At 57.0% G+C, this 24917-nt stretch overlaps 3 protein-coding genes across 14 annotated transcripts; 1 reads left to right on the top strand and 2 right to left on the bottom strand.

Moving 5' to 3' along the window:
* Nucleotides 1-243: 243 nt before the first annotated feature.
* FXYD7 (FXYD domain containing ion transport regulator 7) lies at nt 244-9587 on the bottom strand. Of its 2 annotated transcripts, none has more exons than XM_045988913.1 (6): nt 9412-9587; nt 5044-5073; nt 2864-2938; nt 2682-2724; nt 2482-2522; nt 244-647 (listed from the first exon to the last, which is right to left on the bottom strand). In XM_045988913.1, the coding sequence occupies exons 1-6, from the start codon at nt 9440-9442 to the stop codon at nt 625-627; spliced, it is 243 nt and encodes an 80-aa protein (XP_045844869.1). In that variant the 5' UTR covers nt 9443-9587; the 3' UTR covers nt 244-624. The 2 variants fall into 2 exon arrangements, with proteins under 2 accessions (XP_045844869.1, XP_045844870.1); XM_045988914.1 differs by having other exon boundaries at nt 2691-2724.
* Nucleotides 9588-9732: 145 nt separating this feature from the next.
* On the bottom strand, nt 9733-15597 carry FXYD1 (FXYD domain containing ion transport regulator 1). Of its 10 annotated transcripts, none has more exons than XM_045988867.1 (9): nt 15512-15597; nt 15075-15176; nt 12638-12713; nt 12156-12231; nt 11522-11596; nt 11165-11201; nt 10227-10276; nt 9984-10035; nt 9733-9869 (listed from the first exon to the last, which is right to left on the bottom strand). In XM_045988867.1, the coding sequence occupies exons 1-8, from the start codon at nt 15523-15525 to the stop codon at nt 10013-10015; spliced, it is 453 nt and encodes a 150-aa protein (XP_045844823.1). In that variant the 5' UTR covers nt 15526-15597; the 3' UTR covers nt 9733-9869; nt 9984-10012. The 10 variants fall into 10 exon arrangements, with proteins under 10 accessions (XP_045844823.1, XP_045844824.1, XP_045844826.1 ...); XM_045988868.1 differs by having other exon boundaries at nt 12156-12188; nt 12649-12713; XM_045988870.1 differs by lacking the exon at nt 15075-15176 and having other exon boundaries at nt 15512-15587.
* Nucleotides 15598-16898: 1301 nt separating this feature from the next.
* LGI4 (leucine rich repeat LGI family member 4) lies at nt 16899-24708 on the top strand. 2 transcript variants are annotated; one of them, XM_045988767.1, is made up of 9 exons: nt 16902-17656; nt 18098-18169; nt 18416-18487; nt 19367-19438; nt 19566-19637; nt 19882-20051; nt 22064-22228; nt 22331-22836; nt 23657-24708. In XM_045988767.1, the coding sequence occupies exons 1-9, from the start codon at nt 17487-17489 to the stop codon at nt 23969-23971; spliced, it is 1614 nt and encodes a 537-aa protein (XP_045844723.1). In that variant the 5' UTR covers nt 16902-17486; the 3' UTR covers nt 23972-24708. The 2 variants fall into 2 exon arrangements, with proteins under 2 accessions (XP_045844725.1, XP_045844723.1); XM_045988769.1 differs by lacking the exon at nt 18098-18169 and having other exon boundaries at nt 16899-17656.
* Nucleotides 24709-24917: the final 209 nt, after the last annotated feature.

Genomic DNA, 24917 nt, shown 5'->3' with positions numbered 1-24917 from the left:
GGTGTCTACTCTGGGGTGGCGGGGGAAGCGACGGGAAGGGGCGACTGGGGAGGAGGCGTGGAGCACGGGAGGGGAAACTCCCGGGTCTCTAAGACTGGGGAGGCCACGGCGGGGGGGGGGGGGGGGGGGGGGGGAGGGGAGGAAGAAGGAGGGGGCAAGCCTGGGGGTGGGAGAGAGCTCCCCAAGGTTCAGTTTTGCCCTCTCCCCCATTTTGTCCCCACAGATGAGAACTCACAGACAGAACAGGGGAAAAAACCAAGTGCACATTTATTAAGCTCAAGACAGAGACTCCAAGGGTGCAAGGAAACCGATCTTCGGAGGGGAGACAGGGAGGTGCAGGGGAGCAATACGTGGGCATTCTGGGGGCTGGGGCTGGACTCCCGGACCCCAGGAGCTGGAGGTCTGAGTCCCTGGGTCCGGGATGCAGACGGGCTCTTTGGGGGGTCGTCATTGCCAAGACCTGGGGAGGGGCAGCGGGGTGCAGCTGCACCAGCCTCGGGTGGGTGGGGCGGCTCATTCGGGGGAGCGCTCCCCGGCGCAAGGCTGGGGTCCCCACCGCCTCCACCCGGTCCTCAGACTTCCGCACTCAGGCAGGGACAGCAGTGGAGGTGCCCAGGGCTGGTTTTACACGCCACCACCTCCAGGGGCTGGGGACCAGGGGTGTGGGTGGAGACAAAGAGAGAGACAGAGACAGCGTCAAGAGAGCTGTGGTCACCCACATGGGGCACCTGTGCAAGCAGCCCCCTCCCACAAACCAGTACCCCCCTTCCCCCATCCTCCCATGGAAGCCAGATCCCCAGGAAATGTCACCCTCGAGCTAACACTGGGAATGTTTTGCCTCCCCACACCATGATCCCTTTAGGGACACCTGTGTGGCTTTTGTCCTGCCCCACAGGACACTGTCATGGAGGGGAGCATACTTGCGATGAGGCTGGAGACCCCTGGTCCATCTTGGGACCTTCTGGGATGTCGCCCTGCTAGAAGGGAGTCTCCATATGCCCCTCCTGGGTCCCCAGCCTCCTCCTACACCCCCATTCCAGAACCACACCCTATTTCCCCATCGTTTGGACACAGTTGGAATTCCCCGGCATCCCACCCACTTGGGACCATCACTCAACTGGAGTGGGTCACAGTCCTGGGCATATTCTGAGACCTTGCCCCAGGTACTAGCGCCCCCCACCTCCCGCCACCGTCATCCACAAATAGGTCATCCACAAACCCCCATTAGGGTTTTAAATGTCACGAAAAGAACACAAAACAAAACACATCAAATTCCACACCAAATCCCCCCAAGCACGGAGTACCCCAAGACCCACTTTTTAGTTCTAAGCCTTTCTGTGAGAGGCAGACAGATTCCCATTTCTGATTTTTGTAAGTCCCTGGAAAGGACGCAGTTGCACTAAAAACAGGTCAGGATATTTTTACATAATTTGAATTAACACCCCCAAGGAATCCCAATCTCTCATCTGCAGCTTATTCCCTCCTACATCCTAATCTCTGTCCACCTTCCACCCGCCTGCACCGCCTCTTTCCCCACCCCCCTCACCCCTTCACCCCCCCACACCCTGCATACCATCCACTCCCACCCCCCCACACACCTCATACTCCTTACCTCTCCACGCCCCACCCCTTTTCCCCACCCTTCACTCCCTCCACACTCTTCACCCCACCACACCTGCCACCCCCTCCAGGGCCCCCCACCCCCAACTCTTCCATCCCCTTCATCTCCTGTACTCCCCCTCCACTCTCCACCCCCACATACACCCCTCCATCCTCTTCACACTTTATTCCCTTCCTGTACTTTGCATCTCATACTCCTTTCATCCCCATATTCTCTTTTCCAAAATCAGTTTTTAAAATCTGTATTCTGTGTGTCTCTCCTTTGGTTATTTTGATACAATTATCCAAAAACCCTTCCCCCCTTTCCTCCCTCCTCCTTCCCCCCTCCTCCCTTCCCTCCTTCCTTTTTCTTTCTTTATCCTTTTTTTTTTAAGTAATCTTTGCTCCCAATGTGGGGCTCGAACTCATAGCCCTGAGATCAAGAGTCGCAAGCTCCCACCGACAGAGCCAGCCAGGTGCCCATCTCCTGCCTTTCTCTTGATCATTTCATCCTTGGTCTTCCCAGCTGAACAATAAGGTCTGGAAAATATCCCATCTTCCTGCCTCCTGTAGTGCTCAGCTCTGTCCCTAATCCGAATGACGTGGTCCCGCCTCTCTTCACAGACTCGTGGCTTTCTCCCCTGGAGAATTAGTTCATCCTTGCTTTCCCGGAGCTTGTCTGCTTGTTTCTGGGAAGCTTCAGTGGATTCTAGGACGTTTCCCACATCCCACTGACTCCAATGGTTACCCTCTTCCATCCCGCTTCGGTTGGCCCATCCACTCATGGGTGGCATCCTTCTCAGGGGACATCCAGTGCCGCCCCCCTTCTCCTCCTGCCCCCATTTCTCCTCCTCCCAGAAGCACACCCTTCCTCCCCCTCACCTGAGGAGGGGAGCTCCGACTTACAAGATTTGCACGTTGGGCTGCGGAAGCAAAAACCAGAGAGAAAAGCATCAAGAAATCCAATAGCCACAGGCTTTCTGGGAAAGATGGGGGGACCCTGGGGCCCTTCTGTTAGGAAAATACCCCTGCACCCCAGGCTGCCCCCGCCCCTCTCCTCTCTCTCCCCGCTGCTGCCAGACCTCTCAGACCTGGAGTCCGCCTTCCTGCACTTCACCTTCTTGCCTGTGAGGAGATAGATAGACACAACGAGGCAGGGTGTAAGGGTCTCGACGAAAGCCAGCAGGGAAACTGTAGGTGCCCAGGGGACCCCAAGGCAGGCCCCGTTGCAGCGCTCTGGAGCCCAGGAAAGGGTCACACTTACTGATAATGATGAGGATGCCCAGCAGGAACAATATGGTGGCCAGAGTCATGCCCACCGTCTGCACAGTGTCATAGTCTGGGGGAGACAATGGGGGACATCAACATGGGAGCACCTCAGCCCTCCCTGGAGCCTCGACCTGACTTCAAGGCTGCCTGGCCAGGGCCCCAGGGTCCAGGGATGCTGGGGGCTGTGCTGGGGGCTTCCCCAATGGGCTAGTGTGAGGATGGAGAGCAGGAGCTCAGGAGCTCCCTTGACCTCTTTACCCTGACTCTTCCCTAGATGCTTTATGTATATATAAAACCATCCTCTACATCATAGGCATATGTACCTCCCCTCCTTTTACTGTATCCCACCTGGTCCTATCCACCATTGTCACCTGTCTGAACTATCTCAGCAAGCAACCTGCTCTGTGGTCTCCCTGCACCCCAGTCATAGGGTTCCTGCTAACACCTGAGTCAGATCAGGGTCCCCCAGCTTGGAGTGCCCCACCCCACCCTGGCTTCCAGTGCATTCTGAGGAAAAACTGCAGTTCCTTCTCAGACCTCACCCCACTCCACTTTCTGCCTCAGTCCCCTCCCCCAGGCATCCTGGTCTCTCTGCCATTCCTGGAGCAGATCAGGTATGGTCCTACCTCAGGGCCTTTGAATTTGCTGTGCCCTCTGCCTGAAAGCTCTCTCCCCGCCAATATTCCCACCTTACTAATTTCTGGGCTTTATTCAAATGTCAGTGAAAGCTTCTCTGAAACCTTGTCTATTTGGAATTTCCCATTCTCTCCTTAGCACTTTATAATCTCATTCTTTCCTGTATTTTCCTTCATAAGAAGCATTTTTGTCCAAAATGCCACAGTAGATATGATTGATCCTTGAACAACATGCAGGTCCCCTTAGATGTGATGTTTTTTCAATAAATATAGTAGAGCACTGTAAATGTATTTTCTCTTCTTCATGATTTTTTTTTTTTTTTGTAAGCTCTACACCCAACTAGGGACTTGAACTCATGACCCTGAGACAAGAGTTTCATGCTCTACTGGCTGAGCCAGCCAGGCGCCCTTCTTCCATATGATTTCCTTAATAACATTTTTTCCTCTAGTTTCCTTCGTTGCCAGAATGCAGTACATAATACACATAATATACAAAATATGTGTTAATCGAGTGTGTATGTCATCGGTAAAGCTTCCAGTCAACAGCAGGCTATTAGTAGTTAAGTTTTGGGGGAGTCAAAAGTTATATGTGGATTTTCAACTACACGGGGGCTCGGCACTCCTAATCCCCACGTTGTTCAGGGGCCAATTGTATTTATTGAAATATGAATTTATAGAGCACCCACTCTGTACCAGCAGTGTCCAGGCCTCTGCCTCAGGGAATTGGCTTTCATATTGTGACAAAGCACGGAACAAGATAAAATGAAACATCTGGGCCATGTGACTATGACTAGATGTGTCTGTGGCTCCTGTTGGCAGAGAGTCAGGAAGGGCCTCTCCCAGCAGAGCAGTCAATATTTGGTCTGAGCCCTGAAGAAGGAAAAGGAGCTTACTCAGCTGTATGGAGAGCTAGACAAGGAGTATTCCTGGCAGAGGGAACAGCACGTGCAAAGGCCCTGGGGTGGGAAAGAATTTGGCATATCGGAGAAACAGTACAAGTGAGCAAAGGGAGAAGGCAGAGGGGTGTTTAGAAAGGGAACCCGGGCCATGTCTGCTCAACTTGGGGGTAACTTCTTTAAGCTTCGGTGTCATGGGGATGATATAATGGCATCACCCAAGTAAAGCTTTCCACAAGCCTCATAGGTAGAAGCTAATACTATCCCTTCTTTGCAGAAGAGCCCAGAGAGGATGAGTTACTTGCTTAATGACACACAGCTAGTGAGTGGATAAGCTAGGATTCAAATCCAGGCAGCCTGGCCTCAGAGTTGTATGCCTCTCTGGTGACCACAATGTACCAGCCCAGAGACATGATGAAGCCTGGATGAGGTCCAAAGTGGGTGCCCACCCCCCACATCCCACCAAATCCAATTCTGCCCTCCAAGAGCCCAGCCGATGTAAACTGAAACTGCATGGTCACACGGCAAGTGGCCCAGCAGGTATCATGTTGCCAGGGCTGAAGCCACTTCAGCAATAACCTGTGGGGACCAGCAACCACCCCTCTTTCCAGCCCCAGGGTACCCTCATCACATCTACCACTCACCATAGTAAAATGGGTCAGGTTCCTGAGGAACTGTGGCAAGGAAGACAGGAAAAGAGAGAGAGGGAAAACACATTTCAACACTGGGTTTCTTAACATTTTTGAGACTCCAGATGGGGCCACTGGCCCAATGCTTTCTGGGTAGAAATCAGATAAAGATGTCCTTTGATCTGAATGATATAGCCTCATGCATGGCAATACACGAGGCTTGAAGCATGGAGCATAGGCTGGATTCCAGTCCCCACTCACACCATTAGTCAGTACCTTCCCTTGTTCAGTGCACAACCCACCAAACTGTACATGGCAGTCCTGGAACTAGCCTCCTGTGGAAATCTGAGGCAAGCTATGGACTCACTTCCTGAAAAACACAGACACCTATCTTTTGCATATGATGCTGGAGTTAACAGACTTCAATCCCACTGATAAACTGTTGAGTGTATCAGCTTCCCCTGAATACTCCCTAAAACTTCTGTTATTTGACAGCTCCCAAAAAATTAGGCATTATGGCTACTATTCTCATCCACTCGCTCCTGCCACTGAATCCAATGCAGAGGAGTTGTCCTATAAAATACTCTATATTATATTATATATAATATATATTTTATGACTTATTTCTAAGACATCAATTTTAAGATTCAAAATTGATTTCATAATAGCTTTCTCAGTGTGTGTGTATATGTGTGAATATGTATGAAACTCTACTATACAAAATGTACCCAACCATTAGAAGACTCATCCCAATTTCAGAAATGTTAATGTGTGAATAAAATGTGTGTGTGTGTGTGTGTGTGTGTGTATTTACTTTTCCCCATCCCCCACCTTCCTGTCCCAAACCATATTCCCCTTTGGGAAAGCTCAGACCACACTTCCCATTCAAAAAGCCCATCTTGATGGCTCCCTCATTCCTGACAGCTCTCAGGACATTCTGTCTTGTCTAGAGCTGAATTCTGCAGAGTATGCATCACTAGCTGAGGGGAACCAGGAATGTGAGGCCAATGCTAGGTACCATCAGTGTTCTCTTCCAGGCTTGGGGAAGGATGGCAGCTGCCTTGAGGTTGGGGGTTGGCGGGGGGGGGGGGGGGCGGCATGTGACTAATTCTGGCCAATGAACTGTGAGTGAAAAAGCATCAGGTGACTTCCAGACTGGAGCATTTAAATGTTCTTACAAGAGCTCCCTTTTGCCTGTTGCCTCCGTGTTGTGAAGTTTTCTCTGGTGACCAGAGACACCCCCGGGGTCGACCTGCAATGGACGTATGGTGTAAGTGAGACTTCAACCTTGATTGTCAGAAGTCCCTGGGATTTTTGATACAATCTTTACTACGGCACACTCTAGCCTAAACTGACGCATACAGATGGCGCCCAGGCAAGACTTGGAATAGCACCATTTCTCATAATGTGTCAGTTTCTCCTTCTTAGTGCCCTGTCCGGTCTTCAAGGAGGAAGTCTTGGGTAGGTGTGGAGGTGTCTTTAACACCTTCTGCCTTGCTCAGCTCCCTCTTTTCCCATGAGGACACCGTCCTTGGGCTCCCAGCCTTCAGCAGGCAGTGATAACTCTGTAGAATTTTGTGACATTATCTGGTTTTCTCCTTTATTTACTTATCTAACCAGCATTCGATAGCACTGACTGCATGCCGGGTTCTGTCTAAGCACTTCACAGGTGTTGACACACTTACGTCTACACAACTGCTCCCTGATACGGGTGCTGTCTTCACCCTTATTCCACACAGAAGGACACTGAGGCCCAGACACATGGAGTTGCTTGTTAACAATCATGTTTATACTTGCCTTTAAGGCAAAAAAGAAAAAGAAAGAGAAAAAAGGAAAGTCCTGATTTTCCATTTGTGATGGTGATATAAAATGAAGCCAATTGATGAAGTTTTGTCAAAAATGAATCCTTTAAAGGGAAAATAGTAAGTGTGCGTGTAGAGGACACCTGGATAGGGCAAAAATCGTCCTCGAGAGCGTCAAGATGGGGAAACGTTATTTTATAGTCGCATGTGCTGTCTTCGCGCCCCCACCAGATGGGGAGGAAGTTGGCTTGACTCCTCTGCCGTTAATCCTGACATTTATAAAAGTCTTTCTAAGAACTTTTCTGGAATGAATGAAAGAAACAATGAACACATGAGTGGGTGAGCGGGTGAATGAATGAATGAGAGCCCCCCGTTAGGCTGCAGGAAGCCCCATCGGAGGTGGAGTGGTTGGATTAGACTACTTTGTCTCCCGGGTTGCCAAATAGTCCACCTTCCCAAACCATCAGAAGCCCACGGGGGGAGCACCTGGTCCAGAATCCTCTTGAGTTCACCCTGGGTGCCCCGGGCTCTATGCAGAAGTCCCTCTTCTGGTCCCTGCTGCCCCAGGAATCTGGTTCCTCAGGGGGAGCCTGGGCTAAGGGTGGAGCCAGGAGACAAGAGAAGAAATGTACACCATTCCTGGCCAGTTGCCAGGGAGATATCAGGAAGGAGGTGGTTGCTATGGCAACTGGGGCATCTTCAGAGGTGAAGAGAGGTAATGGCACCCTAGGCTGGGTGGGGTCCTGGGGGTTAAATGTCTAATTCTGGAGCCAATCTTGGCTCCGTCTGCTCTCTTTGTATCTCTCAGTGCTGCCCTGCAGGGCTGGCTTCTGGCCAAGCCGAGGGTCCTTCTCAAGGATAGGGACCCAGGCCCGCAGGTTGTGCTCCTGCATCCCCTCTCTGTTTGCCCCCATCTCTCCCTCTTCCTTTCTGACAGAGTGGGAGAGGCCTCGTTTCCCTCCCGGTACTCCCCCCCACACAACTGATCCATTAATCAGTTTAAGTGGTGCAACACACAACATGCTCCTCTTCCCCCCTCCCCCGGGGTTTCCCAAGACCTGGGGTCCCCTCTTCTGCTGTGACTGGGGAAAAGGAGGGGGTGGGGCTGAGGCGTCTCTCCTCCCACCTCGGCCCCGTCTGCTGCCATCGATCCTGTTAACCACCATCTCTGCGAAAAGAAGCCCTGGGCTCCCGCCAGGCCCGCTGGCTCAGCCCTGCCCCCTCTCCCTAGGGTGGCTTCCAGCCTCTGCAGCCCCCCCCCCCCCCCGCCCTGCTTCAAATTCTGCAGATATGGCTCGGTGCAGCAGCCCCTGCCTGCCGGGAAAGGGGGCAGGGAAGGCGAGATCAGAGTGGAACTGGGGTTCCCTTCACCACCAGGGGTTCCTCAGCACCACTGGCCTATCCCCTCTGGCCCTGCTCTCAGTGCTGGAAACCCCGCCCCCACCCCCATTAGAGCATTCTTCCCCTGGTTCCTCTGCAGAGACAACCTCAAGAAAGGGGGCTGTTCGGGGGCAGCGAGTGTTTCAGTGGGCACATAACTGGGTTAAGGGGCGTGAGATGTAAATCGCGCCGCCCCTGGATGGGGGTAAAGAAGGAACATCTGTGTGCACACCTGAGTGCACCTCCCGGACCCCACAACACCCCTGCATGCTGGCTGGAAAGGAGGGTCCCGCCATCCATTCCTGCCCAAGGGGGGGCTCACTGCAGTGGCTCGGCCCCACCCCACGCTGCTCCTCCTGATATCTCTCTCCCGCGCTGTGGGTCCATCTCTCCTTCTCCTCCTCTGTGTCTTTCTCTATGCCTCTCTGTCTTTTTGTCTCTGATTTGATTTTCTCTCTCTCTCTCTCTCTCTGCATCCTTTTCTGTTGCTCTCCGCCTTCCCCTTCACTCTCAATCTCTTTCCGCATCTTATCTGTCTTCCTCCGGGTCTCCCTCTGTGTCTCTGACTCTGGGTCCCCTGTCTCGCGCTCTCTCTCTTTCAGGCTTTCAATTTTTCACATTCCTTTCCATCTCCCTCTCTCTTCCGTCTCTTTCCATCTCTCTCTCACTTCCTCCAGCTCTCTACCCCCTGTCTTTTTGTCCTTCTCCCTCCTTCCCGCGGAATCTGCCTGTCAGGGATTTCTGGAGACACCCACCATAAGAGCCCGCGCTGGAAAAGAGAGGCATAATCCTACTCCCCTTGCCCATCTTGGAGACCCTGAAATTTGCGAGAGCCCCTGTGGTCGCAGACCCATCCGTTCCCACCCTCGAAGCCCGTCTCTTCGCGTCCACTACCACCGCTGTGCAGGACCAGCCGCCCGGTTGCCATAGCTACCGGTCCGCGCATCCTTTCTCCCGGGACTGCCGCTCTCCAACCGCGGGTCCCGCACAGGAACGACACCACCGGGAGGGGGTGTCCACGAGGCCTGGAGGGGCGCCAAGGGGTGCACTGCAGGGGCCTCCGCCCATGGAAGGAACAGACATCCCCTTCCCCATTCCCTTCCCTTTTCAGTACTGGAATCTCCCTAGATCCTCTCCCCTAAGCTTTAAGATCCAGGACCCCTCCCCACACCCGCTCGCCCTCTCCCCAGGCGGCGCTCACCCTTCGTGGGGGCCTGGGTCGGGGTCGCCATGCCGGGCCGGAGCAGGGGGCGGCTGGATGCCGAGACGGTGAAGGCGCGGCTGCAGCAGCTGGAAGCTGGACGGACTGATGTCGGGGGGAGATGGGGGGAGCCCTCGTGTTGGGGGGGGCCGTAGCCAATGGGGGCCCTGAGAGCCCGCCCCCGTCCCGGCCACCCCCGCCCCCGCCCCCGCCCACTCCCGACGTCCCCGCCCCTTCCCCAAGGGTGGGGGCGCCCCCTGTCGGGGCCAAGGGGGCGCCCGAGCTTCCGCGCAGAGGGACTGACAGATCCACCAAACGCTGTCAAGAGAGAAAAGCACGTTTTATTGAAGTCTGGGCGGCAGAGAGGAGTCTGTGGGAGCAGGGCTGGGGAAGAGGGCAGTCCAGGGGGCGGTGGGCGCACAGGTGGTGGGTGGGAGGCATCAGGAGCCAGGGGAATCCTGTGGGGGTGAAAAACGTGAGAGGCAAGAGAGCCCCCCAGCCACCACATCCCACCCTTCGCCCCCTTCTCCTTCTCTTCCCCCCACCCCCCAGCCCAGCCCGAGCTGCAGGACCTGGCTGGGTTCCATCGCTCCAGGTGTCTCTACCGCCTGCGTGTGGACAGACCTGAGGGGGAACACGGAGAGTTCGGGTGTCAGGAGGGGCACCCCAGCTCCTGCAGAGCAGGGAGCAGCAGGGCAACTCCCGGACCTCTGGTTTCAGATCAAGCCCCTCCCTCCACGTGTCTGTCCCGGCCCGGAAAGGGGTTCTTGGAACCCGCCCTCACCCCCAAACACCCGAAGTCTCCCCAGACTCACGACGGATGGAGCTGCGGAAAGTTCCCTCCTCTTCATCAGGTTCCCCAGTTCTGGCGGAAGAAATTGGGGATGAAAAAGGAGAGAGGCAGCCACCCCCATGAGCCCCCCAGTGCAGCCCTCATTTCACAGACCCCGGTACTGAGGGCCAGAGATGGGCAAGGAGCAGGCTCGGGGTCCGCCAGAAAACCGGACGCACCCAGGAGCGCTTTAAGCGGGTGGCAGGGGGTGAGACATGTGCCTCCCCGAGTGCTGGGGAAGAGCCTAGAAGTTGGTGGAGGATGGGGTGGCGGAAGGACTGGAGGGCAGACAGCCTAGAGACAGCCTAGGCTAGAAACCCAGAACCCTCATCTCTTAGTGGAGTGACTTCACCTCCATGTGCCTCTGTTTCCTCATCAGTAAAATGAGGTTAATAACAGCACCTACCACACATACAAGGGGTGTGGGGAGTAAATAAGATAATTCACAATAAAACAGTATCTGGCACTTGGGACTAAATATTAGCTATTATTTAAAATCACATCTATAATTGTTTTAACATGGGGAAGGTATTCATACATTGCTTTAAATTTTTATTTAAAGATGAATCAAAGGGCTGGGAACAGGACGCTGAGCTAAACTGGGCCGCCAAGTGTGGTGATCTCATTTCGCCGTGGCTCTTTCTCTCGCCGCTTACCACGCTTTGTGATTTTATATTTGTGGGGCTGCTGGAACCCACGGCCGCCGCCCCCACTGGGCTGGGAGCTCAGCCAGGCAGGGAGGGCAGTTTACTTATTCACCATTTGGTCCCCGGGGCCTGGCTTGGGGCTTGGCACATAGTAGGGGCTTAATACATATTTGCTGAAGGGTCTCCGGCTGCGGGTCCGATGGACTCCCTGCTTCACCCCCAGCGCCCCTCTAGAGAGAAAGTAGGTGAGTGAGAGCCTGGAGGGGCCTCTTACCTCTGCTGCTGGTTGAATTTGCACCTGCACCTTCTGCCTGTGGGTGGGGGTAGGAGGAAGACGAGGCTGAGATTCGGCTCCAGGCGGGCACCGAGCGGCGCTCTTGCGCCGGCTCAGGCTCGCGAGGGGCGGGGCCGTGGGGACAGGGGCGGGGCGGGGGCGGGGTAGGGTAGGGGCACCAACGAGGCTGGCTGGAGCAGATGGGGCGGGACAGGGGCGGAGATGGGGCGGTGCGGAGGGCGGGACTGGGGCTGGGGCGGGGCGTGGACGGGGGCGGGGCGGGGCGTGGACGGGGGCGGGGCGGGGACGAAAATCAGCTCTTGCGGGGGCTGGAGGTAGCGGGGTGTGGGTACTCACTCAGGACGATGAGGATACCCAGGATGAAGAGGATCCCGGCGATGATGAGACCTCCGATCCGCAGGGTCTGGTAGTCTGTGGGCGGCAGGGAAGAGAGTGAGGGCAGGGAGGGGAGGAGGAAGGATAGGAGAGGGGCAGAATGGGGAGGAGGGAGCAAGGAGGATGGGGAGGAGGAGAGGAGAGAGAAGGAAGAAGATAAGAGAGGAAGGAAGAGAGGGATGGGGGAGGAGAGGATGGGAAGGAAAGGAAGGAGGTAGGCAGGGCACGGAGGAGGGAGGAAACAAGGAAGTAGGGGAGGCTGGTGGAGAGGATGAGGGGAACAGAGAGGGGAGATAGGGAGGCGCAGCAGAGGATGAGCCATAAGATAGTGAGAGGTTAAAGGAGAGGTTTAAAGAGACTCAGAGAGACAGAGAGGGATCAAACAGACGGACACAAAGAGACAGAGACAGACAAGGGGAGATCAAAACAAGGAGTCAGAGATCTGAGAGACAAGAGAGGATAGTGACAGAGATACAAACACTGAGTCAGAGAGATAGAGATGGAGAAAGAGAAGAGGAGTAACTAGGACAGGACGGACAAACCCAGGCCATATGCCCTCCCAACTCCCATGGATAGACACTCCTCCCTCCCTTACCATAGGTGAATGGGTCATGTTCCTGTGGAGCTTCTGGAAAGAGAAAGAAGTCTGGGGTTGGATGCTTCCTGGGACTCTGGACAGGGACAGGCATAAAGAGACCTTGTGGGGGCTTTACTCTCCTGGGCTGAGAGTCTGGGGACCATTGGACCCTGAGCAGGCTGCCCTCTCTAGGTCTTAGCTGCCTCATCTGCACTGTCCTGGTGGGGCAGGGGGCACCTAACTGCCCCCAAATCTTGTCTTATCCCATGTTGTCAATGATTCTGTCATCTGGGCCTCCATCCCACGGTCCACCTTTGCCTGACCTAGCATCAGCCCCCACCCCAAATACTAGCTTCTGACCGGACCCATGTGGAACCCCCAATTTCCTGGTACCCCACTGACTCATTTAGCTTGGAGTCTCCAACTTGGTTTTCTTGAAGGGCTTCCCATCGCCCCACCCCCACCTCCCTTGGAGCTGAGGTGGGTGGTGGGCTACATACCCCAGACTCACCTGCACTGGCCGTGGTGAGAAAACCCACACAGAGAACCAAGATGTGGTAGAGAGGCGCCATTGTCCTAGGGGACACCAAGGGTCAAGAAATGTGTTCCCTCATTCCCCCCACCATTGGGGCTTGAACCCAAGGGGTTAAATCAGGGTCCAGGGGTTTGATTCCAAAAGTGTCTATCATCCAGCTTGGCCACTGGGAGAAGCAGGGGCACCCCCTGCCTCATCGGACACAGTGTCACCAAAACAAGTCACAGTGGGGGTCATACGACACACGGCAAGGTCAAGGGGTAAGATACACACAGTCCACAGGGGCCTCCACAGGCCTGGGCCTCCCCACAGCAAGCCCCAGATGCCCCACACCTACCCTAGGGGAAGAGCAGGATGGCTCACCCCAGCCAGCTAGAGAGAGAGACACACAGACACACACGGTGAAGGATGAAGGATGAGGGATGATCCAGGCAGGACCTGAGGGCCCACCTGCCCGCATACCACGGCCTCGCTGTGTCCATGTAATATCCCAGCTCTCCTGCCCTCAGCCGCTGGCCAGCTCTCAGCCTGACCCTGGGTATAAATATCTCCCACTTCACCCTGGAGGAATTTGCCTCACACAGGCCACCATGGCAACAGCCTTCCTTCCCCCACTCGGGGGTCACGCACAACCCCGCCGGGGTGAGGCCCGGCTGCCACATCGCTCCCGGCTGCCCCTGTGGGAAAGGCCACCCCTTCTTGTCTTCTGAAATGATGAGAATGGGGGGGAAAACATCCCCTCCGCCTGCCTCTGGGTGACATCTTCCACAGGCAGACGCCACCAGGCCTGTGGCATGAGGCCCAGAGCAATGGGGCCGAGAGACAGAAGACAGATGCCGGGGCAGGGACACACACACACACACACACACACACTCAAGCACAGGCAATGGGGCTGGGATGGAGACAACGCCCATTCCCCAAACTCCTGGTTGGAGCAAGACATGGGGTGGAGACAGTTGCTAAAACGATTCTCTTCATCCCAGCCTCCAGTGCCCCCAAACTGTGACGCAATCCGACCTACACACAGGAGTGTCCGAAAGCCACCCCAGCCGGGGGCACACGCAGCAGCAGGGGAGCGAGGCGTTGGACCCCCACGCCCACTCCTGGGGAACCCCACCGTCCCAACCACACTCCCTCCCTCTCCGGTCTGGCCCGCCTGGGAAGCCACGGGCTGGCCACTCCTGCTCCCAAAATAGGTGGCCCAGCCAGGCGAGGGGGTGAGGCCTGGAGGGGAGGGCAGGGGACGCTCACCCCAATCAGGCTGTCCCCTGCTGAAAGAAGGCCCCCAAAGGTCCGGCTGTGCCGGGGGTGAGCACTTTGGACCCCCTGGCCCAGAGCTGGACTGCGGCCGCCCTCAGCGGTCTCCCCTCCCAGCCCCACCCCAGCCTTCCCCTCCCCAACCAGCAGCTGTAACTGGAGCCGGGGCTGGAGGGGGGCCAGGGGGCGGCCCCCAGCCCAGACCGCCCTGGCCCGCTAGGTTAACTCTCTCAGCTCAGATGGAGGAGCAGCAGGCGGCCGGCGTCTCCGGAGAAGGGACGAGTCGGGAGGGAGGACAGGACCACAGACCCACGCACGTGCCCGCACACACGTACCCGCACAGGCATGCACCCACGCCCGTGCCCTGTGGTGCGAGGGTGGGGTTCAGGGGTTTTCTGTGAGGCTCCCTGGGGACTGGGCCCATTCGGCTCCTAAGGTCACCCCTGTCTGAGTGCTCAGGAGCCCACTGACCCCTAACCCCAGTGTTCTGCGGGGGGACCTGGGCTGCCCCACAGGGCTCTTGGGACATTTCCGTTTGTGTATGTTGTCTGCTGCTGACTGTGAGGTCCCCCATAAGCGCACCACACACACGCGCACACACACACGCACACACACACACAGATAGATGCTGTAGACAGACACAATGACCTAGCCACACACGTGTCCACTCTTACAAATGGTCACATTCTTGTGAAGACATACAAATGGGGGGACAGAAACACACGGATACACACACCACACGTAGATGGACTCAGAAGCCCAGACGCACAGCTGGCCCTCCTCCGCGGTTTCAGGGACGGGAAGGCCCATACGCCGTGTACATATGGACACGGGGGCCGGCACACAGTGCCGTGGGCACAAAGAGAAGCAGAAATTCTGTCCAGGACACCGCCCTGCGACCCGCCACTCTTACACACAACCACAAAAACCGACACACACAAACTGTGTTCGTACCCTCACGTGCAGGCCACCAGGGCACAGCGGGCCACTCGGCCACAGGGAGACAGGCCTACACATGTGTGAGGCACCTCCAAACGTGTGTCGATGTGTTTAATCCCAAACCTCCCCTTTCCTGATCTCGCATGGCCTGTGGGACTCTGTGGAGGACGACGCACACAGTGCCCTCACCCGCGGGCCGGACTCACAGACTCCGGTGACAGAGAAACCTGGCTTCCGGTGGGAGCTCTGCCATCCTGGTTGTGCGACCTTTAGGAGCCCATGTGACCTCTCCAACATGCCTCCGTTTTCTGTCCCATAAAATGGAGAAACCACTGAGATCGTACATATCACACTGGGCCAGCCTTAGAGGTCTCGGAACCCCACACAGCCTTATTATTAATTCCATTTTCGGGATGAGCAAACCGAAGTTTTAGCAAGATGGAGCTAATTCTCCTGAGGCCCCTGAAGGCTGAGGACAGAAACCGGCCCCACCCTGAAAGGGTCAGCTCATGGGCTCACACTGTGGAGGACACAGTCAGGAGCAGGTGGGCATGTTCAGACAAAGGCACAGGGGTAGAGAGCTCTGACACACACACACACACACGCACACACACATGCACGCACGCACACACAGAGGACCCACCTCAGAGGACCCATGGGGCTTTGAAACGCCCTCTCATCCCTGTGCGTCTGAGCCCCGGCCCCTCATGGCCCTGCACCCCAGGGCCACCGGCACAGTCTCTGGTTAATGATAACCCTGATGTTTATGCAGCCCTGGGGAGGGCTGACAGAGCAGCAGGGAAGGCAAGCAGGGCTGGGGGCACCCAGCCAGCTCCAGCCCGTCCTTGGCTCCAGCCTGTCCCCCTGCCAAGGCCCACTGCACCAGAGTAGAGCAGCTCCGCCACTTTCTAACTGGGTGATGTCCGGCACCTGACGCAACCACTCTGAGGCTCAGTTTCTCCTTCTGTAAAATGGGGATAAACTCATAGTCCCCTCAGAGGTAAATTGGGGGGATTATGTGAAACGGCTAGGGTTGTTAAGTCTCCTGGGTGTGTGCAGCCCTGGCTAAAGAGGCTGGGTGTGTTCCTCAGGGGTGGGGGGAGAAGGGTTCGATTTAGATCTGTCCAAGGCCATGAAGGGAATCATTTAACCTCCTCCAGCCTCAGTTTTCCCATCCGCAAAGGGCACATCAGTAGTATGGCCCAGCTCATGGGGCTACTTGAGAACTGAATAAATTCATGTAAAGTCAGGCATGCAGGAAGTGCTCGATGATTATTATTACTGCTATTTCAGGTTGGGTAACAAGTGTCATTTCTTTATTCTTTCTTATTTAATGAATCTATCCAAATTGCTAAAAGCTTAGTCCGAATGAAAATCACCAATATCCATGAGTTTGGATCTCCCAAGAAAGAAGACAAAATCACGCATGCAGAGAGGCCCTGGGGCCAGCTGCCTGGGCTTGAGCGCTGACTCTGCCCCAGCTGGTAACCCAAATCTCAAATTGACTTGACCTCTCTCCTCAGTGTTTCCATCTGTAAAATAGCCATATGATAGGATCAATGTCAGAGGGCTGTGATGAGGTCGGCATGAGATGACAGACAAAGTGTTAGGACAGGGCCTAGTGCAGAGCCAGTGCTGAGGAAGGGGGTGGCATCCTCACTTTCACTTTTCCCAGGAATTGGCTCCTTATCCCAGTAGCTAGTGGGCACTCAAGGGGTTAATTTCAGGCCTGGGAGGGAGGCTGTGAGTTTGCGGTCTGACAGCTGCCCTGCCGAGTATGGCCACCAGAGGGAGCAGCTGGACCCCCCCCCCCCAGCCTTGGTGATGGGGCACATTACACCCTCCTGGGATCCAGAGGAGGGGGCTGGCTGGGCGTGGCCAGGATGTCTCCAGCCCCCCAGGGGTCTCTCCTCCAACCCCCTCCGCCTGCCAGCCATCCGGTCCCCACCCTGGTGACATCCTCCTCACACTCCGAGTGGGGTGGAGTGGGGAATCTGGGGAGGGGGCTGGCTGAGAGTGGTCAGGGCAGCTCCAGCCCTTTGTGGCCCCTCCCCTCCCATGGGGCCATCCAGTCCCTTCCTTAGGGCTGCTCTTCCTATGGCCTCTGACCTCCTCCTTCTTAGGCTGCATTGCCGGGCGCACCCAGTGCCCAGTGAGTCCCTTTCCCAAACCTCCAAGGAGAAGGGGCGTGGGAGGAGGAGAAGAACAGGGAACTGGAAAGGGTGGTGAGAAATAAAGACACCAGACAGAGGGATACACACACACACACAGAGGCCAACAGACAGAGACTGAGAGACTGAAACAGAGACAGAGAGAAACAGAGACCGAGAGACAGAGAGAAATCAAGACGGACAGAGAGTGGGAAACAGAAGAACTCACTGAGTCAGAAATACAAAAAGAGAGACAGAAAAGGAAAGAGAGTAGACAGAAAATTAGACACCAAAGCGATAGAGGAAGAAAGACAGGCTGAGAGAGAGACTGAGAAAGGAGAGACAAGGCAGGACAGAGTGTGCCAGCTGGCGGAATGGAGGGTCGCCTGGCACGCCAGAGGTAGTGGCCCCAGCCCGCTGAGCCGGGTGGGCAGAGAGAAGCCGGAGCCTCAGCGGGGGTGAGGGGGCATGGGAGGGGCTGGCGTGCTGCTGCTGCTGCTGGCTGGAGCCGGCGTGGGGGTGGCCTGGAGACCACCAAAGGGAAAGTGTCCTCTGAGCTGCTCCTGTTCCAAGGATAGTGCCCTGTGTGAGGGCTCTCCGGACCTGCCCGAGAACTTCTCCCCGACTCTGCTGTCACTGTGAGTGTCAGGCCCTCTGGGGGCCTGAGGGCAAGGATGGGAGTCCTGGGACCCCAGGGGCTGGAGGCAGGGTGCCGGGGTCCCTGAGGAAGCAGGGACCCTTCAGGATCTTGGGAGGTGGGCAGCAAAGGATGTTGGGATGCCTCAAAGGGGGCTGCTGGCATTTGGACAGGAGCCGAAGGGAGACTGCAAAGCCCAAGGCAGCATTTGGGGCCCAAGAGGGGAGGGGGGAAGGACAGCCGTGGGTGGTGGGGGGAAGCTGAATGATGCCAGGATCCTTGCCAAGTGAGGAGGGCAAATGCCTGTTTCCCTAGGATGGAAAGGAAAGACATCCGGGGTTGGGGCAGCACACCAGTGTCCCCCAAACAAGAGATGGCTCTGGGGCGGGACCAGAGCACTGGGGGTGATTGTCTGCTCACCCACCATTGCCCACGTCCCCAGCTCATTCGTTAGGACTGGAGTCACCCAACTGAAGGCCGGCAGCTTCCTGAGGGTGCCCACGCTGCACCTGCTGTGAGTGGGGCCCAGCTAAGCCGACAACTAGCTCGAGGGAGTGGGTGGGTGTTCGCACAGGTGCGTGGGGGGCGTGTGCACACGTGTGTATGCGCATGTCTGCGAAGGAATCGCATGTACCTGTGTGTGTGTGTGTGTGTGTGTGTGTGTGTGACCACGCCCATGAGGGTGGAGGGTGGGGGTCAATGTTAACATGTCAGAGAGGAGGCAGCAACTCTGGAAAAATCTTTCTTGCTCCCTTGCCAGCCTCTTCACATCCAACTCCTTCTCCGTGATTGAGGACGACGCATTTGCGGGCCTGTCCCACCTGCAGTACCTGTGAGTGAGGCCAGGGAGTGGCAGTGTGGAGGGGGGCTTGGGAGACGAGCAGGGACCCATCTGTGGCTCCGGGAGCAGAGGGAGGTAGAGGCTTATTGGCATGTGGGGGGGCAGGGGGTGCCTGAACAAAGGCCCTTCCTGGAGGGGGGTGGGGTCAGGGCTCCTGCTCAGCTGTGTGACCTCAGCCTGCTCACCTCCCCTCTCTGTGCCTCAAGATCCACAAAGGGCCTGGGTAACCCAGGACTCTTTCAGGCCCTCCCTGACGTAGCAGAGCCCAGGGAGAGGCCAGGGAGGACAGGGACAAGAGAATATTTCATATGAATGGGAGACAACTCTGAGGAGGTGATGGGGGTGATGGGGCGCTAGTGTTGGTGTTGGTGACCGTGGTGGCGGTCCTGTTGGTGTCACGAAGGCTGTGTTGTTGACGATGCTTCTCAGTATTGCTGGGTGAGGCTTGGTGACGACGGCGTGGGTGCGGATGACGGGAGTGAGTGCGGGGTCGGCAGCGGTGGTGGTGGCACCGTCTGGCGTTGACGAGAGTTGCGGCCATGTTCCTGGCACTGGGGTTGGGGATGGGGGTCGATGCCCGGGTGTCGGTCGTGATGGACGTTGTGGCGGTGGCAGCGGTGACCGTGGAGGTGGTGCGGGCGGCCATGAGCCGGTGCAGGCAGGGTTCACTGTTAGCTTGGCAGCGAGCATGGGGTTGGGTTCATGGCTCCTGGGATGACTGTCTGGAGCTTTGGGGAGGACAGGTTTCTGGGGAGGCTTCAGCACATTCCAGTGGCCTGTGACTTCAACGGGCTGACTCTCCCCAAGCGCCCTGGGGCCACAGCAGGGAACCGAGGCCCCCCCCCCCCTCACCCCGCCTTCCCTCCACAGCTTCATTGAGGACAATGAGATTGGCTCCATCTCTAAGAACGCTCTCAGAGGACTCCGCTCGCTCACACACCTGTGCGTGCCCCCGCAAGGCCTCACCCCTCCCTTCCGCCTCACCGCCCCAAACCCCATCACCCAGGGACACTGGGGATCCAGGTCACTGATCTGGTGACAGCTTCTCCTCCTCCTCTCCTTCCGCCAGGAGCCTGGCCAATAATAACCTCGAGACCCTCCCCAGATTCCTCTTCCGAGGCCTGGAGACCCTAACTCACGTGTGAGGCTCAAGGGGGCTGGCTGGGCCGGGGGAGTTGGGGGGTGTTTGAGAGGGAAGGGGAGCGCTGGGCCCACTTTTGGCTGACACCCAGAAGTATGGCTGCTGTGGTTCTTCTGTTATTTTTCACGCCACCTCGGGGTGGGGAGCTCCATCTAGAACCCTTGCCTGGGGAGGGGGGGAGGCACATGGCTGCCAGGGTGGCGTGGAAGCCAGGTCGCAGCCCCTTCCCGGCCTCTTGCCCCAGGGACCTCCGCGGGAACCCGTTCCAGTGTGACTGCCGTGTCCTCTGGCTGCTGCAGTGGACGCCCACCGTGAATGCCAGCGTGGGGACGGGGGCCTGCGCCGGCCCCCCTGCTCTGGCCCACATGCAGCTGCGCCACCTCGACCCCAAGACGTTCAAGTGCAGAGCCATAGGTGGGGGCTTTCCCCGCAGGGTGGGAGGGGCAGCCGGGGTTCCAGAAGAAGGTGGGAGAGCAGGGGCATGGCTGCCAGGGCTGAAGGGCTCACCTCGCTCCCCGTTCTGCTGTTCCCCGGCTTGTGAGCCCCTGAGCATGAGCATTAGCTTTCTGAGCCTCAGTTTCCTCATCTGTAAAATGGAGCCATAGGATCGCAGCGAGAATTCGGTGGCGCGTCCACACCTGCATTTGGAGCAGAGCCTTGGATGCGAGGCCCTCTTAAGTGTGCATGCTGGTGGCTGTTATTAATATAAAAACAGCCATTTAAAAAGACTTGCTATGATCACATTGCTTTTCCATAAATACGTTTTGGTAACTTTATGGGTCCTTGGCAGTGCAAAAGGCACAGCGGAGATGAGGACGGCCCTGGCTCTTGCCCTCCCAGAGCCTATGGCACAGGGGAAGGTGGAGGGTGAGTGCCCGGAGTGGTCAGGGCTGGGCTGTGGGTGCCCTGAGCCAGAGCAAGGATCAGGCACAGCGGGAGGGCCACAGAGAGCTTCCTGAAGGAGTGGGTAAGGCTACTAATGTAATAACCAATTTTTACCAGCATCTAAGTGTAAGTCGTGTTCTGCGTTTGTGGGACTCATAGAACTGGAGAAGTTAACTTAAGAGTCCCTCTTTATTCAGTTGTTCCACAGTCACTGAGGGCCACTCTGTGTCCTGTCCTATAAGAGACAGTGGGCATACTGTGGTAACCCAGACAGCCGTGGGCCCTGCCCTCAGAGCCCTGGCAGGTGAGGATGTAAACATTAAATAAAACACTACAGAAACAAACTTCGTGCTACACATTGTGATAAACACAGGGAGTAATGAGGGAGATTAAGGCAATGGGGTGATCCTACCTTCTGTGGGGCATCATAGACGGCTTCTCTGAAGAGGTGGCTTTACATCCAGATGTAGCTCAGTGGAATACAGAGGAAAGAGCACTCTGGAGAGAGGGGACAGCATGTGCAAGGGTCCTGAGGCAGCAGAGAGTCTGTCCTGCTTGCAGATCAAAGACAGGCAGCATCTTGGAGGAGTGAGTGAAGGGAAGGACACAGGTGAGATTGAAGGCAGCAGGGTTCTCACCGTGTATTACTTTGAAAGCCACAGAAAGCAGAGCGATCTTACCCTGAGGGCTGTGGGAAGCCTCGGAGGGTTTCGAGCCGGGGGTGATGATAAAGATACACCTTTGGGCCGGCATCCTTGGTGCCTTGGTTCATTGCTTCAACCCTGGTGCCTGGAAACAGGGCCCCGCATATAGAGTGAAGTATTATAACCTGGAGTCTACAACCCACCTCCATGCTGGGCAACCTTGGTGTACCGTTACCATAAAGCTAAGTGGCTGTAACCAAGAGGTCCAAAATCCCATGAATTAAAGAAGACAGAAGGGTCTGAGGTGAGCAGCCCCGGTGGGTGGGGTAGCACCTGGGTGTTGTCCTGGTTTCCATGGTTGAAACTGAGTTGTGGCCCACCTATCGGCCACGTCACGGGGAGAAGGGGCAAGAGACCAAGCTCAGGAAGAGCCATTGGCAAACAAGGGAGGCGAGCATTACCGCCAGCACTTTGCTCTTTCTCCACAGGAAACTTGGCCTAGACAGGGCCACACCTAATTTCAGGAGGGAGGTATTGGGGGAGCGCTAGGGTCACGTGGCTGTGCTCCAGTCCTCTTTCATGGAAGATGGGAAGGCTGGACTGTGCCTGCAGGCCTTAGCTTCCTCATCTGTAGAATGGGTAGAATGGAACGTCCCTAAATGAATCGAGAAATACATTGTTTCTAAGCAAAGATTTGATGGTGTCCTGAAGCTTAGAAAACAAAGCATTCCCCTGTTGTTGTGACTTAATTCATCTGTAGATGAAAAGATCCCCACCCTGTGTCCCTATGAGGTGCACACCGTGACGGTCCTCATTTCAGAGATGTGCAAACCGAGGCTCAGCGATGAGGGCCCGCAAGGTTCCGGAGCCCGCCTGACTCTCTCCTGCCACCCCCAGAGCTGTCCTGGTTCCAGACGGTCGGGGAGTCGGCACTGGGCGTGGAGTCTTTCTCCTACCAGGGGGAGCCCCACATCATCCTGGCGCAGCCCTTTGCGGGCCGCTGCCTGATCCTCACCTGGGACTACAGCCTTCAGCGCTTCCGGCCTGAGGAAGAGCTATCCGGTGAGCCTGCCCCCCCCACCCCTCTCCATCCTCCTGCCTGCCCCGGGGGACCAGCCCAGTGGGCCTAACCTGTCCTCCCGCACCCCGCCCCCCCCCCCACAGCACCCTCGGTGGTGTCCTGCAAGCCGCTGGTGCTGGGCCTGCGCCTCTTCGTGCTGGCTGCCCGCCTGTGGGGGGGCTCGCAGCTGTGGGCCCGGCCCAGCCCCGGCCTGCGCCTCGCCCCCACGCAGGCCCTGGCCCCGCGGCGCCTGCTGCGGCCCAACGACGCCGAGCTCCTGTGGCTGGAAGGGCAGCCCTGCTTCGTGGTGGCCGACGCCTCCAAGGCGGGCAGCACCACCCTGCTGTGCCAGGACGGGCCCGGCTTCTACCCCCGCCAGAGCCTGCACGCCTGGCACCGGGACACGGACGCCGAGGCCCTGGAGCTGGACGGCCGGCCCCATCTGCTGCTGGCCTCCGCCTCCCAGCGGCCCGTGCTCTTCCAGTGGCTCGGCGGCCGCTTCGAGAGGCGCACGGACATCCCCGAGGCCGAGGATGTCTATGCCACACGCCATTTCCAGGCCGGGGGCGATGTGTTCCTGTGCTTGACACGCTACATCGGGGACTCCATGGTGAGGCTGGGCCTGGTCAGGTGGGGCAGGCAGCCATAAGCCAGATCTAAACTGCAGTGGCCTCCCGCCCTGGGGCTGGCTTTGCAGCACTGACTCTCACCTTGCACAGGAGCTTCTAAACTCTGACCTGACCTCACAGCCTCACCTTTGAACTCTGACCCCACCCGATGTACTGATCTTTGAACTCTGGCCACCCCCTCCCCACACCCCCCTCCCACACTGACTCTAAGACCACTGTGACTCCTCAAGACTGAGTGACCATAAGCCCCTTCGTATCCCCCCAACACTGACACTGCCCCCCCCACTCTGAACCTTACATTTGAGCACAGCCACCACATTCCCGACCCCCAAGGCTGACGGCCCACCCCCTCCAGCATTCTCATTTTGGGTTGAGGAACAGCCAAGCAGGCGCTCTGGGCCTAGAAGGCAATGGTCTGACTCAGGTGTTCACAGGACATGTGTGTGGGTTGCAGACTGTGGTTGCAGGGATGAGAGAGGGGAGCCTAGGGCAGAGCCTGACGTCATGGAGGGAGGTGACTGTGGCTGGGCGGAGTGTGGCCAGAGCAGTTGGGAGAAATAGATACCATCGTAGGTATCTGATTCTATGTGGGGTGTGAGGGAGAGAGAGTGGCCAAGAATGACTTCAAGTCTGTGGCCTGGGCAACGGGGTGGTGACAGGTATGAAGGTAGGAAAGCTGTGGGAGTTTGGGGACCTATGGGCCTGTCTCCAAGCTGTTCCGGGTGTTCTGAAACCCAGAGGGCTACTGGCAGGCCTGGCCCTCCTGGACCCCAGGCCCTAACTGGTCGCCACACTTCACAGGTCATGCGCTGGGATGGCTCCATGTTCCGCCTCCTGCAGCAACTTCCCTCACGTGGTGCCCACGTCTTCCAGCCACTGCTCATCGCCAGGGACCAGCTGGCCATCCTGGGCAGCGACTTCGCTTTCAGCCAGGTCTTTCGCCTTGAGTCTGACAAGGAGCTCCTGGAACCTCTACAGGAGCTGGGGCCCCCAGCCTTGGTGGCCCCTCGTGACTTTGCTCACATCACCATAGCCGGCAGACGCTTCCTCTTTGCTGCTTGCTTCAAAGGCCCCACACAGATCTACCAGCATCACGAGTTAGACCTCAGTGCCTGAGACCCCACAGGACCTTGGCCATGGCTGGGAGGGAAGGGGGCACCGACTGGCACAGGGAGTCCCAGGCCTCTGGATACCCACTTGACTGGGAGCCTGGGAGAGGTGATGGGTCAGCTTGTGAGAGCGGATGTAATTTTCTCCCCAAGACACCGGCCTCCTGGCCCTACTTGGGCTGATGCTACCTGTGAGGTCCTGACCAGAGGCCAAATTCAAAGCAAGAGCTGTCCTTCCAGTCTTTAAACAACATCTCAGCAGGAGGCACATGCCCCCACTAGAGATGACTTGCCGGCTCAGGCTGGGGCGCTGCAAGGAGCCAGGATACAAAAGTCATGTGCAGGGTAATGTGCAGAACCCCGTGCGGTCTGGAAGAGCGCCCCCTCAATCCACTCCCACCGTTCCTGCACCCTAAGAAGGTACTGAGCAAGAGAGAATTTTCCTTTCGCTCTAAACTCAATCCGGCCAATCGCTTTTGGTGCCCGCCTCCGTGACGTCATCAGTCGCTGGGCCGGTTTCCCAACCGGGCTTGCTAACTTCCTCTGCTGCTTGTGCGCATGCCTGCTGCCCAGGCGGAAGCCCAGCATGTTGGCCCTCTTGCGCATGCGCGGGAAATAGGTGGGAAAGTGGGAAATAGGTAGGAAAGCAGGAGCTGTTGCGGGGAGCCCGGCTGCACGTCTCCGATGAGGGTCAGGGGAGAGGAGAGAAAGTGTATGAGCTCAATAAACGCGCTGTGCAGCTGCCCCGCTCATCGTTGTGGGATCTTTGGGAGAGTATAACAAGGGGGAGGAATGGTGTCCCAGGAGCAGTATTGGGGCGGGGGTTGCCCCAGGGGTGTATTTTGGCTGCCCTGGTGCACTTTCGCTTGCCCCATGAGTGTGGGCTCGTGGGTTGTGGGGGAGGGGCTTATGGGATGTTTGAGAGAAATAGGGACATTAGTAGGGGACAAGTC

Source organism: Meles meles, chromosome 19 (genome assembly GCF_922984935.1).
Source record: "Meles meles chromosome 19, mMelMel3.1 paternal haplotype, whole genome shotgun sequence".
In the NCBI taxonomy this organism is placed as follows: Eukaryota; Metazoa; Chordata; class Mammalia; order Carnivora; family Mustelidae; genus Meles; species Meles meles.
The sequence above is the reverse complement of the archived record's forward strand: the minus strand, read 5'-3'. Positions and strand labels throughout refer to the sequence as shown.